Source organism: Pteropus alecto, unplaced genomic scaffold (genome assembly GCF_000325575.1).
Source record: "Pteropus alecto unplaced genomic scaffold, ASM32557v1 scaffold79, whole genome shotgun sequence".
In the NCBI taxonomy this organism is placed as follows: domain Eukaryota; kingdom Metazoa; phylum Chordata; class Mammalia; order Chiroptera; family Pteropodidae; genus Pteropus; species Pteropus alecto.
The window spans coordinates 10,140,652-10,157,726 of NW_006494612.1; the positions used below are offsets into that span (position 1 = coordinate 10,140,652).

General features: G+C 36.7%; 1 protein-coding gene across 3 annotated transcripts in view; it reads left to right on the forward strand.

The window, feature by feature from the left end:
• The window catches only part of DSE (dermatan sulfate epimerase), a 56,335-nt gene extending 44,522 nt beyond the window's left edge, over nt 1–11,813 (forward strand). For all 3 annotated transcript variants that reach the window (XM_025042392.1, XM_006926102.3, XM_015600120.2), the window contains 4 exons: nt 891–1,144; nt 4,458–4,697; nt 6,812–7,019; nt 9,162–11,813. In XM_025042392.1, coding sequence (XP_024898160.1) covers nt 891–1,144; nt 4,458–4,697; nt 6,812–7,019; nt 9,162–10,923 — 2,464 coding nt within the window. In that variant the 3' untranslated portion in view covers nt 10,924–11,813. The remainder of the gene's footprint in view (nt 1–890; nt 1,145–4,457; nt 4,698–6,811; nt 7,020–9,161) is intronic.
• Nucleotides 11,814–17,075: the final 5,262 nt, after the last annotated feature.

Here is a 17,075-nt window from a genome sequence, read left to right on the forward strand (position 1 = left end):
TTTGTTTCCCTCTCTTAGAGATTACTCGAATACATCCTGAACATATGGGGAGGGTTTTCTGGATAATTCCGTAGAGTTGTGATTGTGAAAAATCCTTTTTAGCTCCCTGTTTAACACAGGCCACACACTGTTAAAATACTGGCTGAATGATGTATAGCAAGTCAAGCAAAAATTTGGCTTCCTCGAAAATGACAGTTTAATGCTTCTAGATCCAGTTTTAGACTTCTCTGAAAGATGCTCAAAGGACTTTAGAGGCAGTGCATTTCATTTTATGAGAAGAACAAGATGTAGAAATAGTTAGAATCAGCTCATTGCTGATTCTCACTTATACCAGTTTTTTAGCTAATCTCCCCATGATGGTGTCGACAAAGTTGGCCTGTCCAGACTGAGAGGTCATAAACTATAGATCATGCTACCTTCACCTTGACCCGCTTATGGGAAATAAAATGAGATGTATGTGCTCACCCTTTTTAGCAAGGCAGCCATGAGAATAGAACTGAGAAATTCTTATGCAGGTAAAAAGGGGAGAGTGAGCACCAGTTAAATGGGTACACCAGGGAATTTTGCCTTGCTACTACATGTTATATGCTTTAGATCTTTTTGAATATATTCTACTATCTGTCATCAAGAGTAAAAATATCAAAAGTAAAAATTCTCAACATCTTGATGTTACCGGAAGCCTAAGAGAGAAAAGTGTTGACTTTGTAATTTTCACATTAGATAAATTTTATGTGTGTGTCTAATGAGTAGGGAAGTCGATTCTGTGTCATAAACCTCTTGGATTATATCTCCAATCGCGTCCTTTAGTTCTGAGTAATAGACACTTAAAAAGTACGATGAAAACTGTGGGCCTTGTTGTACTCATTTGCATGGCTTACTTTCTTTTACAGGTTGGTGAAAGATGCTCCTTGGGATGAAGTCCCTCTTGCTCACTCCCTGGTCGGTTTTGCCACTGCCTATGACTTCCTGTATAGCTACCTGAGCAAGACACAACAGGAAAGGTTTCTTGAAGTGATTGCCAATGCCTCTGGATATATGTATGAAACCTCATATAGGAGAGGATGGGGATTTCAATATCTGCACAATCATCAGCCTACCAACTGCATGGCTTTGCTCACAGGAAGCCTAGTTCTGATGAACCAAGGTGCGTATGGACACAACTGAGGGATGCCCAAACTGACATGAGTCAAAATTGCCATGTTGTGAGCAAAGCATTTTTATAACCAGTACATGTTCATACTTGGATCCTAACTAAGCCATTGTGATGAAGTAATACCAAGGCCATCTCTTAGAGAGTTGAGAGACATCTCTTTCCTCATTTCATGCCTGCAGTTTATTTAATTATGTCTTTTGATTGTCCTAAGCCATATTCTTATGGCACATGATCAGTGGCAAATATTCATTTTTCCAGGGAATTCTGACAGTGGAGACAGCCAGCCTAGATAAATGGCATTTTTAAAAGCTAAACAGGTGGTTTATTATTTGAAATGAATGTTCCTTGCACACAGATGAGTAATCATTACACCACTACTCTTTTATTCTCTAAAGAATTAAAACAACCAATCTAGATCATTTAGGTCAAATTTGTAAGTGACTTTCGTAGATCATGTAACGACTTTACCTTAAAATATAATGTAATTGCTAATATTATATTTTCTCTCTCATAATTCTGACTTAATTACAGCTCCTGTGGAAGTCTATAAGTGACTAAATAAGATTGTATTTAAGAAAAGCAACCCTAAGATCACAGTGAAAATTAGGATATTAAATAGGTACTTGGAGCTGGCAAATCTAAAAGAATTTAACTCTTGATTATATTCTCCATAGAATAAAGCATTTTGTAGATTATCCAGCATCAGATTTTCCTCAAGATTAACTTGTTCAATCAACCAACCATCACTTTTAATTAGACCTTAGAGGTAAAGAAACTAACATTAATTGAGCATATGACATGTGCTGATCCTTGTCCATATTTTATTTACTTCTCACATCAATCATATAAGGTAGCTGGGATTTGGACCCAGTTCTGACCAAACTCAAAAGTTCCATCTCTTCCTACTGCATTTTGTTGCCTCTCTCAGAATAGAAATTCAATTCATAGTAATTTAAGAAAAGCTTGATTAAAAGGGTGAATTTTCATCCTAGTTCCCTTTGCCCCTTACTCTCACAAAAACAAATAAAATTTAATCTCAAAGTCTGAGACTGGTTCATATTGGATCAAAATTTGTACTTCTCCTCTGACAGGAGTTTTCAGATGCATTTTTTTTCTGATTAAAGTTATAGGTGGCTCTGGGATACACTTCTCCGGAGCCCCTACATAAGAAGCACACACATTTATTAAAAGAGTGGGCAGAAAAAGGAATGAAATCTCTGGTCCTGTACATCTCAGTTCACAATTAGGCTTACAGTCCCCGCTTTTTTGGCAGACTCACTCTAACTTTAGGAGCTACTTTGGCCAGCCTGTTTCATTAATTCCATGTTCTCCAGACCATGGATACTGACTGAGGTAGCATAGAGCATATCTGTAGTACCCACTGGACTCATAAAATCTCAAAAGTGGGAGAATTAGAATTTTCTGTCCGTTCTGCTAACCCTGTCTAAGGCTTGGTGCACAGACCACAGGATCACATATAAGCAATTTACAAATCAGTTGGAAAGGAGACCGATGTGAATGAGATGTTTAAATGATCACCCAATAGTTATAGTAGCACTAGGGAATGAAATAAGAGGTATTACAAAGTTATGGTTACATATCAATAGAGTGTATTAAGTTTTAATTCAAAACAACAATGTTCTTTAAGTGAGTTTGAGATGGTTCGTGGAACTTTGAAGGGTGGATAGAATATGGTAAGTGAAAATAATGAACATTCTAGGTGAGCTGTATGGATGGTGGGAAAATAGCATCAGTAACAACTCTGGTAAGTCATATTGACAGATTTATAGTTTACGAAGTATGTTGGCAGAGATTTCCTCATATCTCCTGAACATGGTTGTTATAAGGAAAAATATCCAGGGAGCAGTGAGTAACAGGCCTGATTTTAAGCATCAGTCACATTGGTGTCTGGTTGCAGATGGAAGATACAGAGTGGAAAAAGATGAAGATTATTGGAATTTTAAACCCTAACGATTAGAGAATGGAAATTGAAAACTATCCAGAAGACTGGCACGTCAGGTGTGGAGCTGGATGGAAGGTGGATATAGGGCACAATTAAGTCACCTCCCTGCACAGCTGAGCCTGAGAAACAGTGTTGCCTGCATGAGAGAGGAGCCAGGACTTACTTACCCTGGGACCTTAGGTTTAGGCTGGGAACTGTGGTACCTGGGCCCCTGGAAACGCCCACACCTGGGAGACGGTGGTAGACTGTTCAGCACCGATGATCACACACATGTCTGGGAGTGAAGCAATAAGACTCCACCCACATTAGCACTGAGCTTCATTTTATCCTCAGGGGTTGTGTGTTTTAAATACAAGCCAACAAAACCTTAAATCTTATGACCTGGGTTCAGATCAAAGTTCTGTTCATTTGTAGTCATGCACCAGAGGTCTTGAACAAGACGACTTCTCTGTAATTTTGGAGTAATAATGCATAATTGAATTGTTAAAAGGATTAAGTAAGATTATGTTCAGTACTGTGTAAACTATGAATGTTAAAGAAAGGTGAGCAGTTGTTACCTAAAATCTAGTCTTGAAAATATTGTAGAATGCTAGCATTTCTGAGTGGAAAGGATTTTTTAAAAAGCTTTTAGACCTTTAATTTTCAATTGGGAAGATGGAAGAATGTGACAGGTTGAAGAAGTGCTCAAAATTACGTAGCTATGTTTGGCATGTTGTGGACTCCAAATCGATTTTGTTTGCCCTTAGATTGCCCCTCCAATGACCTCTTCGCCCCGCTGTGCTGCCTTTTCAGATCCTAAGGAACCTAAAAGTACAAAAAGAACGAGAAATTGTCTTCTAATGACAGAACGAATTGAAGACTGCCCATTTTGTCTTTATAGTATTTGCAGCTAATTATAAATCCTATAAAATAATGGTGAAAGTTTTATAAAGTGGTAAACTTCAAAAACTATTTTCAAGTAGTAGTTTTTAGGAAAATTGAATTAAAAGTCTCAGTATATAGATCTTTTCCTGTCGACATAAACTAATGTACAATTCATAGTCTTAGACGTGATGTGGTTTCAGTTTATTAAAGATTGGAGAATGACTGACACTCATTTAAAGGTGTATCTTCATTTCATTAATAAATGATCTGTATTTAAGAACTTTTAACTTACATCATGGACCCATCACAAACCTGGATTAGCAGGATGTTATTTATAATGTTGATTAGTGAGAGTTTTACAAAATGCTGTTTGTAATATAAAACTAGTCAGATAACTCTGAGAGTTTTATTTGACTATATTTTTGTTTGTGTTTGTTACAGCCTTAGTCATTGTTTCCATGTGTTTTCATCCATCAGGGTATCTTCAAGAAGCCTACTTATGGACCAAACAAGTTCTGACCATCATGGAGAAGTCTCTGGTCTTGCTCCGAGAGGTGACAGATGGCTCCCTCTATGAAGGAGTTGCATATGGCAGCTATACCACTAGATCACTCTTCCAGTATATGTTTCTCGTTCAGAGGCACTTTGACATCAACCACTTTGGCCATCCATGGCTTAAACAACACTTTGCATTTATGTATAGAACCATCCTGCCAGGTATAGTGAGGAATCACAAGGGAGCAATGTTAACTATTGTAATTTTTCCTGATTTTGAAAATGGGCTAGAGAAGTGTGGGGTTTGAGTCAAATGGTGGTTAAAAGGACTTTTCTTTTTTTTCAAAGTAGAATTCAATTCAAGAGTTATATAGGCAAAACATCGTGGGAGTTAACATAAGGATTTGTGATTTAGGTATTGTAAAGCTTGGAGCATAATGGATCAAATATAATTTGTAGTCCCCACAGGACTTTTGTTTTGTATATGTGAAACTTCGGTACATATTCAAATTCATTTCCTTGAATCTAAACAGAATATAAGCATTTATGATGACATGTTAATTTTCCTTTTTGTGTGATCCCTATCAATCCTGTTTTGGTTTTTAGTTAATAATTGTTTCTTCCAAACTATATGGGCATGATTCAAAATGAAAGATTGAACCTACATATTTAAGTTGAAGCTTTATTATTTTATTTATATACTTATTGAAATAAATAGTATTAAGTATAGAAAACTAACGAAAAAATGAATTGTTATAAAACTAATCTCTTGTTGCTTGTGCCTTAGCTTTCTAAAAAAAAAAAAAAAGATATATATGATTTGAGACCTTATTTATTTCTAGGAGAGCTTTGTAATTCGCCTTGTTTCTAAACAGAACTGAGATGTTAGAAAAAGTTTAGGAGGTACGTTTTCATCAGGATGGGTATTTTTACTCCAGTGAAATGCAGTTTTAAGATGATGATTCTAGACTTACAGTAAAGCATTCAGTATTTAAATCTTTTTTGCTTCATTGTATACTCATGGATTGGATAGAATCTCCATTATTGGATTAGTTTTCCAAAAAATACTGCAGAGCAAAAGAACCGTATTAAGATTTAGTTTAGACTTACATTCAGGACGCTATTGTTTCATTCCTCATTCTTAGAGACCTGTTTTGTAGTTTATCTTGATAAACAAAGGCCCTCTAGAACAAGGGACCTTTAAGTGGTCGCAGTGCTTTGTAATTTGAGCTGAGATCTAACAGCCAACCACAGCAGGGCTTGAGTCTGCTGTGAGTTTGTAGTGGCTACTTTCTAAGCTAGGAAGGACAGGATGAACACTTCTAAGAGGGAGATTCAAATATTTGTGTCAATTCGTTCAACAAACCTTTACTGAACATCTCTGTGCGGTTCACTGTACTAGGCATGAGATTCAAAGAGGAATAAAACATCATCTGTTTTCAAAGAACTCACAGATTAGTAAAAGATTCAGAAAAATCACATCCTATAATAAGATTTACTTGGAAGAACATTCACTAAACTTGTAAGAGCAAAAATTTCAGCTGTAAGTTATAGAAATAGAGCCCTGGTAACATTTAGAAGGGATTCTGTGTTAAGTCAGTCTGTTTTCAGCATTTCTCTTTTTTTTTTCCTCTACAATGGCTATTCTAGTAGTGATTATTGTCTCACCCAGAGGTTTCTCCCATTCTTTTTTAAGAATCCCTGGAGCATATGCAGTGTTACTGGCTTTTATTTTTCTGATCTGTTCCTGTATGATCTTTGCATTTTCTCTCTTTTTTTTAACTTCCAGCAATCCATACTGGCAGGATCTTCTGTGGGAATTGTTAAGTTTTCTTCCTATAGAAACTCAGTTTCTCCCCTATACCTTATAACTTCCACATTATTGGAGGCCAAATTGAAGCATCTTTTTGAATTATCTTGGTGTAGGATGTGGGATGAGTTGGTAGGAGAGCTTGTGCTCACTTTAGGTTCAGGAACTCACCATGCACAAGAGGATAGTGTATGTATCAGTGCCAATGTAATTGCATATAGCATGGATACTGGAAAATGAGAAAGGTGGGCAGTTATGTACGCATTAATTGTTGCAGCTTTTTCATTATCAATGACGAGTTGCCGTATAACAAATACACTTACACACAGATTTGTGGAAGACTGTCCAGAGGGATTCTGATTAATTGGTGTTGGGTGGAGCATGGGCTTGAGGTTTTGTTTGTTATTTTTATCCAAGATAACAAAATTGACTCTAATTGCAGGCAGGATTGAAAATCATTGTTTAGACCTTTAAGGGAGTAGGCAATTTTAAACTTATCTTAGTTCTGTCAAACTTCTTTCCCCAGGGTTTCAAAGGACTGTGGCTATTGCAGACTCAAATTACAACTGGTTTTATGGTCCAGAAAGCCAATTAGTGTTCCTGGATAAATTTGTCATGCGTAATGGCAGTGGTAACTGGCTGGCTGATCAAATCAGAAAGAACCGTGTGATGGAAGGTCCAGGGACACCATCCAAAGGCCAGCGCTGGTGTACTCTTCATACAGAATTTCTCTGGTAAGACACGTTGGGCTGGCTTTAAGAAGAAATTGTACCCAGGGATACAGTGTGCTAGTTTTTTTGCATTTGAAAAAAAAAAAAAAAAAAAAGACTAATCCTAAAACATTTTTAAACTTTTTCTTTATGTCAGCTAAGTACCTGCAACTTCAACAACTTCAATGCAAATCGCAGTGTTTGAAACTCTGTTAGAAACATTTCCTTACATTTAAGATCTAATTATTGTTTGCAGTTTTTGGTTTTCTATTAGGGATGTCCTAGGTTCACACTATATCATAGATATGCATGTTTTGATTTACGTCGTTTTTGAAATCATATAAAGAGAAAACCACAAAATTAGACTGGGTTATTCCAATAATGACACCAAAAAAAAAAAAAAAAAGTACAAGGTTTTGTTTTGTTTTAGTAAATGGAGCATTATAATCTTCTAACAGGAAAGTAGTTACTAAATTTTTGAAACTATTTAAAAGTGTTTGACAATATTTGACAGTTTTACTTTGATAATAAAAGAACTGTGTAATTTTTTTTGCCTTAATCTTTTAAGCTCAGAAAGAGAAGCCAGAGCCTCCTTTTTAAAGTACTGCCAAATATATTGCCAAATATATTGCATCCAATAAATTAAAATAAAAATTACAGAGAACTAGTTAATCCCTGATGTCTTTTCAAGTTTTTAAAAATTTGTGTTTGACTCCAAAATAAGCTTCTGTCATTTGATTCTCTTTATTATTTTTTTAAATTTAAACAATTAAGAGGACAATAACAGTAGAAAAGAGGTGTCTATAGTTTAACCAGTGTTTTTTAAAACTATTCGCAGATGAACTAAATATATTAACATACAGCCATTCTTGATTCTTTTTAGGGGTATAAAGTAGTTATTTAATAGTGTTTTCACTTACTTATAAATAAGCAATGAAGAGAGTTCTATAAAGTTGATTATAGGAGTTAGATTAATGCTAAGTCTAACTTGATTTAAAATCTGCCTTATAGGAATATTCAAACTAACCAAAAACTGAGAGAAGGATGGCAAATTCAGCTTGTATCTGGATTTGTTAAATCACAAAATTAACCCAACTTTATTATACAAGACCTAAGTAGAGACACAATTTCTAATGTTCTGAAACAGACTCTAGAACAATAGACAAAACAGCCAAATTCAAGCACCAATAAAATTAACCCTCCCATTGATCATTAATTTACATTAGAAAAAAGTATCTAAGCTAATAATACAGACCTGCTTTTCTTCCCTTGGGCAGGAAATCTTATGAACCTGTCAAAGCTGTTATCTCAAATCATCAAAAACAAACAATTATGTTTATTATTATTTTTGTAGCCTTTCCAAAGTAAAAACTCGTGTTCTTAATCACTGTGGAAGTTTAATGTTAATTTTTGTATTACCTAGATAAAAAACATTTATTATAAAAATAAGATGCCATTTATTGTCCAAAATGTGTGACATCATCTGCAGACTAAAACAGAACCTTTGGATCTGGGCTCGGCAGTGGTAGCCACATTTAGAAATCCTCCAGTATTGTTAGTTTTCTGAATTTCCTCCATATATTTTCTTAGATGTAATATCGGCAGTAAATTTTATCTAATATCCGAAGTTCAACTCTACTTAAATTCATTTTTTAGAGGGTAAAAAGTACTCGACCAAAATTTTAATAATACCATTTGTTGCAGAAAAATTATTTTATTACAACTCAAGCCTTGTTAGGGTCTAGATCTTAACGCGAGGTTCCCTAGTATAGGAGCCCCTTATCCAGATTTAGATGAAGTGCTTAATTCTCTGCGCCCAGTTGTTTGGATGGCAGCTCCGACATCGTTAAGTGAGGAAGGTTCGTATAGTGATTAGCAGCAGCAATCTATTTCAGACTCGAACCCAAGGATCACATGCTGTAAGGCACGTGTCCTCTCCCTTTCACCAAAGGTGTTCCCCTACACATGCCGATCATCCATAGGTGTTCTCAGAAATGTCTCTAACACAGTCTACATTTGTCTAATACAGTCTGATTAGCTAGTGCTCTAAATAGCATTTGGGCATTGTTTCCACCAGCTTCATTACCAAATGTGGCATCACAGTTCTCATGTGTTATTTTCAGTTCCTCAGAAAATCAATTAATTTTTTAAAATTAATTCTTTCAGGTATGATGCCAGCTTGAAATCTGTCCCTCCTCCAGATTTTGGCACCCCTACATTGCATTATTTTGACGACTGGGGTGTTGTGACTTATGGAAGTGCACTGCCTGCAGAAATCAATAGATCTTTTCTTTCCTTCAAGTCAGGAAAACTTGGGGGACGTGCAATATATGACATTGTCCACAGAAACAAATACAAAGATTGGATCAAAGGATGGAGAAATTTTAATGCAGGACATGAACATCCTGATCAAAACTCATTTACTTTTGCTCCCAATGGTGTGCCTTTCATTACTGAGGCTCTCTATGGGCCAAAGTACACCTTCTTCAACAATGCCTTGATGTTTTCCCCAGCTGTGTCTAAGAGCTGTTTTTCTCCCTGGGAGGGTCAGGTCACAGAAGACTGCTCATCAAAATGGTCCAAGTATAAGCATGACCTGGCAGCCAGCTGTCAAGGGAGAGTGGTTGCAGCAGTGGAGAAAAATGGGGTGGTTTTCATCCGAGGAGAAGGTGTGGGAGCTTATAACCCCCAGCTCAATTTGAAGAATGTTCGGAGGAATCTGATCCTCCTGCATCCACAGCTTCTCCTCCTTGTGGATGAAATACATCTGGGAGAGGAGAGTCCCTTGGAGACAGCAGCAAGCTTCTTCCACAATGTGGATTTCCCTTTTGAGGAGACAGTGGTCGATGGGGTCCATGGGGCTTTCATCAGGCAGCGAGATGGTCTCTATAAAATGTACTGGATGGATGATACAGGTTACAGTAAGAAAGCAACCTTTGCTTCAGTGACATACCCTCGGGGCTATCCCTACAATGGGACAAACTATGTGAATGTCACAATGCACCTCCGAAGTCCCATCACCAGGGCAGCTTACCTCTTCATAGGGCCATCCGTAGATGTTCAGAGCTTCAGCATCCACGGAGACTCTCAACAACTGGATGTGTTCATAGCCACTAGCAAGCACGCCTACGCCATCTACCTTTGGACAGGTGAGATCACAGGACAGTCTGCCTTTGCACAAGTCATTGCAGATCGTCAGAAAATTCTCTTTGACCGGAGTTCAGCCATCAAGAGCACCATTGTCCCTGAGGTGAAGGACTATGCCGCTGTTGTGGAACAGAACTTGCAGCGTTTTAAACCAGTGTTCCAGCTGCTGGAGAAGCAGATCCTGTCCCGGGTCCGGAACACAGCTAGCTTTAGGAAGACTGCTGAGCGCCTGCTGAGGTTTTCAGATAAGAGACAGACTGAAGAGGCCATCGACAGGATTTTTGCCATATCACAGCAACATCAGCAGCAGCAAAGCAAGTCAAAGAAAAACCGAAAGGCAGGCAAACGTTATAAATTTGTGGATGCTGTCCCTGATATTTTTGCACAGATTGAAGTCAATGAAAAAAAGATTCGGCAGAAAGCTCAGATTTTGGCACAGAAAGAACTGCCCATTGACGAAGATGAAGAAATGAAAGATCTTTTAGATTTTGCAGATGTAACATATGAGAAACACAAAAATAATGGCTTGATAAAAGGTCGATTTGGACAGGAACGGATGATGACAACTACTCACAGCAAAGCTTCATCACTGTCTGCTTCATATACCAGACTGTTCCTGATTCTGAACATTGCTATTTTCTTTGTCATGTTGGCAATGCAACTTACATATTTCCAGAGGGCCCAGAGCCTACATGGCCAAAGATGTCTTTATGCAGTCCTTCTAATAGATAGCTGTATTTTATTATGGTTGTACTCTTCTTGTTCCCAATCGCAGTGTTAGCACTGAAGCTATCAATTGTTTGATCATTTGTGGTCACAAATCTATGCAAAAAAAATTATCGCCCTAGTTTGTCATTGGATTTTTTTTTTCAGATTTATTTTAACAAATTAAGGGGTAGGAAGATATGTTCACACAAGAAGGCAAGGACATACATTGGCACAGGCAAAGACTTTATCTAAGAATTGTCACATGGTGTTTCTGGAAGTGTTTGGCTTGGCTAATTTAGCAGTTCACATAATACTACTCTTAGGAGAAACAAAAAGTCTGGTTTTAAGTAATATTTTTTCTTAAGAGAAACCAAAAAGAGATAGAAATTGATTTTATTCATGTTAATTTAATGCTATTAGCAATTTCCAGATACGATTTTATGAAAAGACTGAAGCACACATTCTGAGAAATATGGACTTTTTTAAATGGTGTATTCATGTTGAAAATAAATGTTGCTAAGTCCTGGTATGGTGGTGTCGACTTCCTTGGAGAGTAATTCATTAGTTAAGTGAATAATAGCACCTGCATATTGGATTACTGTCCAGATAACATAGTAAAATGGTGGCAGAAAATCATTAAAAACTTAAAATATATTTCCAGTAGAAAATGTGTATCTATGAATGAATATTTCTTTGATGATATTAAACTATACATATGTAACTGATTTTTTGGTGCATCCATTGGTTGTTCAACAAATAAAACAATTATAGGTAACTTAATTTTCTATTTTCTTTATATGGAAAACTGTTGTAGACCCAATGACTAAACTTCAAAATAAAATATTTTATATCCTGCACATTGATTTCAATACCAAAGAAGATGGGGAAGCTAGAATTACGTTTTTTAATAGAAAACTTTCTTTAAATTTATTTTGCTAAATAAACATCATAATTGTGATTTTCTATAGTGTCTTTCTTCTTTGTCTCATTACATTCAACATGTGTATACAACATTCGAAATCTCTGAAGAGAAATGTTTATTTGGATATGCATTAATTAAACCTATAAAGTATTGTTTGAATGGAAAGAAGTAATTTCTCTGCTTACTTACCTTTTTGTTATTTAGATATATTTTAAACATTTAAAACAAAAGCCAACTTCTGGTATTTGAGTAGTACCAAACTTTTAAAAACATAAAATTTTCTTATTTGCAATTGAGTCCTCAGGAGTTAAGGGCAGCACAGAGTACTAGAATCATTCCACAGTTCACACTTCAGCATAAGACAGTGATGTACTTCAAAGGAACTTAAAAGGAAGTAAGTATGCATTTAGCATATCTGAGTCCTCTATATTTCTCCCTTGAAAACGGAAAATGTGTTTGGCTCAAATTTTATGGTGAGGACACATTTGCCGATTTACAGGTCTAAAGTCATAATGGTGATCTTCTTTTTGTTTGTGGAAATGCCAGCATGTTACAGAAAACCAGGACACGTAGACTCCTTTATGAGCACCTTTTTGCAGTTCTAATTTTGAACCTTCTTACATAAAGAAAACACAAGTTTGACTTTTAACTGTGTTTCACTCATTAGACTTAGAATCTAGAAAATGATTTCTGAGGAAGTATTTTTTTCTTTCATGGAAAAAGTCTCTAGGGAGGATGTCATTACACACTGTTTAAAAGAGTAATGTTTTCAAAAGAATAATGCTTCCGTTTGTCCTGCATGGATGCTGTTACTGGGATTTAAACTTGCTTTATGTGACAGATTCTCCGTTTACTTAACCTCATTCAACATTCCTGTCTTCTACTCTTTCTCATTCAGAAAGATGAATTGTCTGAAATGAGCAAAAGCAAATTTTGAAAAAAAAAAAAAGGGAAAATTGCCCTTTGAGGCTACCAAGCAAACCGGATCTCAGATCCAAACACTCAGGCATACTTTCTAATAGAGATGTAAAGTGCAAGGGAGTGCCAAGTCCAGCTTTCCTTTTGTTTTCATTAGGTTAGGGCAGATGTAAATTAGTCACAATAGCATGATCCACTCAAACACATTAGCTTTTTTTAAAAGTAATTTTTAAAAATATGGTAATCATGTGTCTTTAAAAGAAAATGAATTAAATGGGCTTTTTCCCCTTTCTAATGGACCTTGTATCTATTTCACTTAAAAAAGAAAATTCCACAGGCAAGTGACTTAAGTGGTTAAGAGGAAAAAAAAAGCTGAACCAAATCACTGCTCTTCATAGAGACATGTTTTATATCAGGGAAAGTGCATATTTAATTAAAACTAAGGAACTCTTTGTTTCTTCCAGAAAACCAAGCAATGTTAAATCTCCCTTATAACTGAGTAATCAATTATGGAATCCGTTTTAGCACTGCTCACTATGAAAGGAGTTTTTTAAGTTCATGGGATAATATGTGAACTGTTTGTTGTTCAGGGAATTGGCAGGACTTTTAGTCCTAGCCTTAAAGAAAATTTGGGAATCATTTAGCATACAGAGCTCGTCTTTGCAGTGGAAGGGACATATTCTCCAGCTGGTAACAGCCATCATGATGGACGAAACCTATAATCTGCTGAGAGAACATTCTTTTGAGATTACTGTCATAATTGATGATAAACTCAGGTAGAAGACCTTATTCTGGGACTGTTTTATAATTAAAATTTCTTGTATTGTCTAGAATATTGAATTCTACAATGTTTTAGTCATAATTTTTAAGAAGTACCCAATGTTCTAAGATTACTAGAAAAGTTTAAATATTATGCACACTGAAAAATATTTTTAAAAGAGAGTTTGCATTATCACTTACTCTTTTTTAAAAATTCTTGATCGTTCACAAACCACCCATAAAGGAATCAGAAACTTCTCTAAAATTTTAAGAAAAAGCAAATTATGAAATGTTACATTAGTAAGTTACAAAGTTCCTGTTTTTACTTAGAAATATAAAACAAGATTAAAATGGATATGGTCATGGGTAAGAGGGACATGTAATTTTATCTTCCAAACGGCATGTTTGAGAGTTAAAGGAGGAATAGCAGATATAAACTAAGACTGGTCTAGGAAAACTAGGGCATGTGGTTACTGTGTCAGAGATTAATACAGGAAATAAAAGGGGTTAAGGAAGTGTATGAAGGTCTAACTTGAAGTTTCATACTGGAAAAAAAAAAAAAACAAGATCATCTGATCAAGCTTGCAAAATCTGCAGTTAAGGAAACTAAGGTTCAAACGAAAGGGGCTGTCCTCTCTCCCACTCCCTGCCCTGTGCTTATTTCTTTTGGAGAATCCCATTGGCTTGATTCTCTCCTCTTTACGTTCATGTTGAGAAGAGGTCGGTTTCTGCAATTTATTTAGCTTACTGGCAAAGATGACATATTTTTCCAGCAATGTTTTAGCTAGACATTTGCTTCATCCTATGTAATGTCAATGAAGTACTGACAGTTTTCAAAAAATGACAGAAAAGTCATACATTCCACTACATAGTCTAAATATTTAATTTTTTGGTCATCTGTTTTAATAGGAAGGTTCTAACTGTTAAACAAGACATGTGGTCACCATGTGAAGCATAGAAGTCGAAGTTGCATTGACTTCTTTTTCTTTACTATAATTTCTCTCTGTTTTGAGGGTTTCTTTTTTGGTTTAGATTGTTTTTTTTGTTTGTTTGTTTGTTTTTGCATAAACTATAAACGTACATGAGTGAAAAAATAGAGTAGTACTGGAAGGCTTGTATTTTTAAAAATCTGCCCACTCCCTTCTTTGATTTGTGTTTCTCAGAATTAACCAATTTCTGATTATCTTGGCTGTTGTATACATTGTCCTTGTTTATGATAAGGTCTGAAACTTCCTACCTTTGAAGGAGAGACGATTTAGTTCTCTTATCTACCTCCCCTCTCTTCATACCTGTTTAATTCCTCTCCAACCTTCTAACAGAGTTATCATAATTTGGGGGTAAGTCACTATTCAGTATTTATGTTACAACTATGTAAATATGACTCCTAGGTCAGCCATGTAGAGAACTATCTTCCTTTCCTATATAACTTTGGCTTCCCCAGAGTGAGTGATCTTTTTTTCATGTATTTAGTTGTCAAGCAATCTCATTTTATCCCTGAGCTTTCCAATTTAACTGAATCTCCTCACTCTGTGTAATCACATGTATGAAATCTGATGGTTCTTTTTGTTCTTGGGGCCAGCCCTCCTTGCATGTTGGCTGTCCTCAGATCTCCTTTCAACATTATTCTGAAGGTTCTCTATGCCTCTTTTCTGTGTAAATCTGTTTTCTGAATCCCATGCTTTCCTTTTCCTTCATTAATGCCTCATTTCGGTGGAGCATATCTTCCCTGAAATTCCACGGGGAGTAAATACTTTGCCACCTTCATTTTTGCAAATATCTTTATTATCTCCTTCACTCGATTGATCAATTAGCCAACAATTCTAGGTTGGAAATAACTTTTTCTCAGATTTGTTTGTAGCGAGCAAGGCTCCATGATCTTCCAATTTCTGGTGTTGCTGTTGAGAAGTCTGTTCCAGAGTTTTTTCTTCAACAGAACAATTTTAACCAGAGAGGAACTCTGCAATCTCCTCCCTGGTTTGCACAGTGGAGGTATGCTGGAGGAGGGAGTTGCTTAATAGGCCCAACTGCTTGTGTTCTCAAAGTCAAGGGGAGAAGGGGGCCAGAGGTCTCTGTTTCATCAGTAGACACTCATCTTCTGGTTAAGCACAGCGTCTCCACTTAGCTGGGTCGTGTCTTTAATCCAGAATCCCTCTTCTCAGTCTCTCCAGTGAGTCAAAGCCTCATCTGCTGGGGTCTGAGTGCGCTCTGCCCGCTGTGGTTCCGCTTTCCGCTCAGGTGTCTTTCCACTTGCAGAGGTACCTGCTGATAATGCCTAAGCCTCTTTGCAGTTCTGCTGAGCTGACTGACTCGTTTATGTCAACGCCAGCCCCATTCTCTCCGCTGGCCTGGATTTCAGCCTTCTGTTTAGTTACTCTACAACCATCTTCTTTTAGCTTCCACGGCCTTGTTCTATTTTCCATTAATTTATTCTACAAATCTTTTTTTTTTTTTTTTTGATTGCCCACTAAGTACTAGGCACTGGTCTGGTGCTTAGAATACTACATTAGTGAATAATATTAAGATCTTGCCTTCTTGACACTTAAGTCCTAGGGCTGGGTCTGAAAAATTAGCATAATTTATAAGTAAATTATGTAATCTATTGAAAGATAATAGGTGCTACAGGGAGGAAGGGAAAGGCAGGATAAGGAGACAGAGGGGAGGGTCTAATTTTAAATAGGGTAGTCAAGGTAGACTTTTAATATTCCCCCTCCCGTTCTCTTTTTTTGTTTTTCGAAATCTCTTTACTGTCAATTTAGTAGAGTTTCAGGAAGGAACAGAAATAAACTCATATATTGAACCCAATATGTTTAAATGGGATCCCCACATCATTTTTCAGATGAGTTGACAAAAAAGAATGACAATAACACCTGTTGACTGAGCATCTACTATGTACCAGGTACTGTTTTAGGAACTGGAGATTTGGTAGAGAACAATAATAACAAAACCTTGTTCCCATGTAATTTACGTTGTGATGTGAGTGTGTGTGAACGGGAAGTAAATAAGAACAACAAAAATACAATATGTCTAGTAATGATAAGTATTATGGGGAAAGAAACAAGAGGAGGGGATGTGAAGTGATGGTGAGCTGGTACTATTCTATAAACAGTGCTTTCAGATGTGATGATATTCGAACAGGCACTCAAAAGAAATGAGGGTATGAACCCTCGGGACATCGATGAGAAGAGAATTCCAGGTGGAGAGAGCAGCAGTTACAAAGCCGAGAGGGCAAAACATGTTTGGCGTGTTTCAGGAATAGGAGGCCAGTGTGGCTGGAGCAGAGTGGATGAGAAGAGAATGGTGGAAAGCAAGATCTGACTATACATGCTCTCATAGGTTGTAGCAAAGACTTGGATTTTGAGGTGGGATGTCAGCTGAATGAATGGAGTTACAATTAAGTGAGATGTGGCAGGCTGCAGGAGAAACAAGTATGTGGAGGTAAGTCCAGGAGCTTGTATGCTTTCTAAACTGTCCAAGAGGGGGTGTGCAAGCCTGGAATTCAGAAGTGGGCTCTAGCAGGAGATATAAGTGTCAGTACCTTCTTAAAGGTTAAATGCCTCAAAATAACTGAGGTGTATAACAAACACCCGTTACTGAGCAAGCATGGCAGCGATTTTCACCAGGTGGTG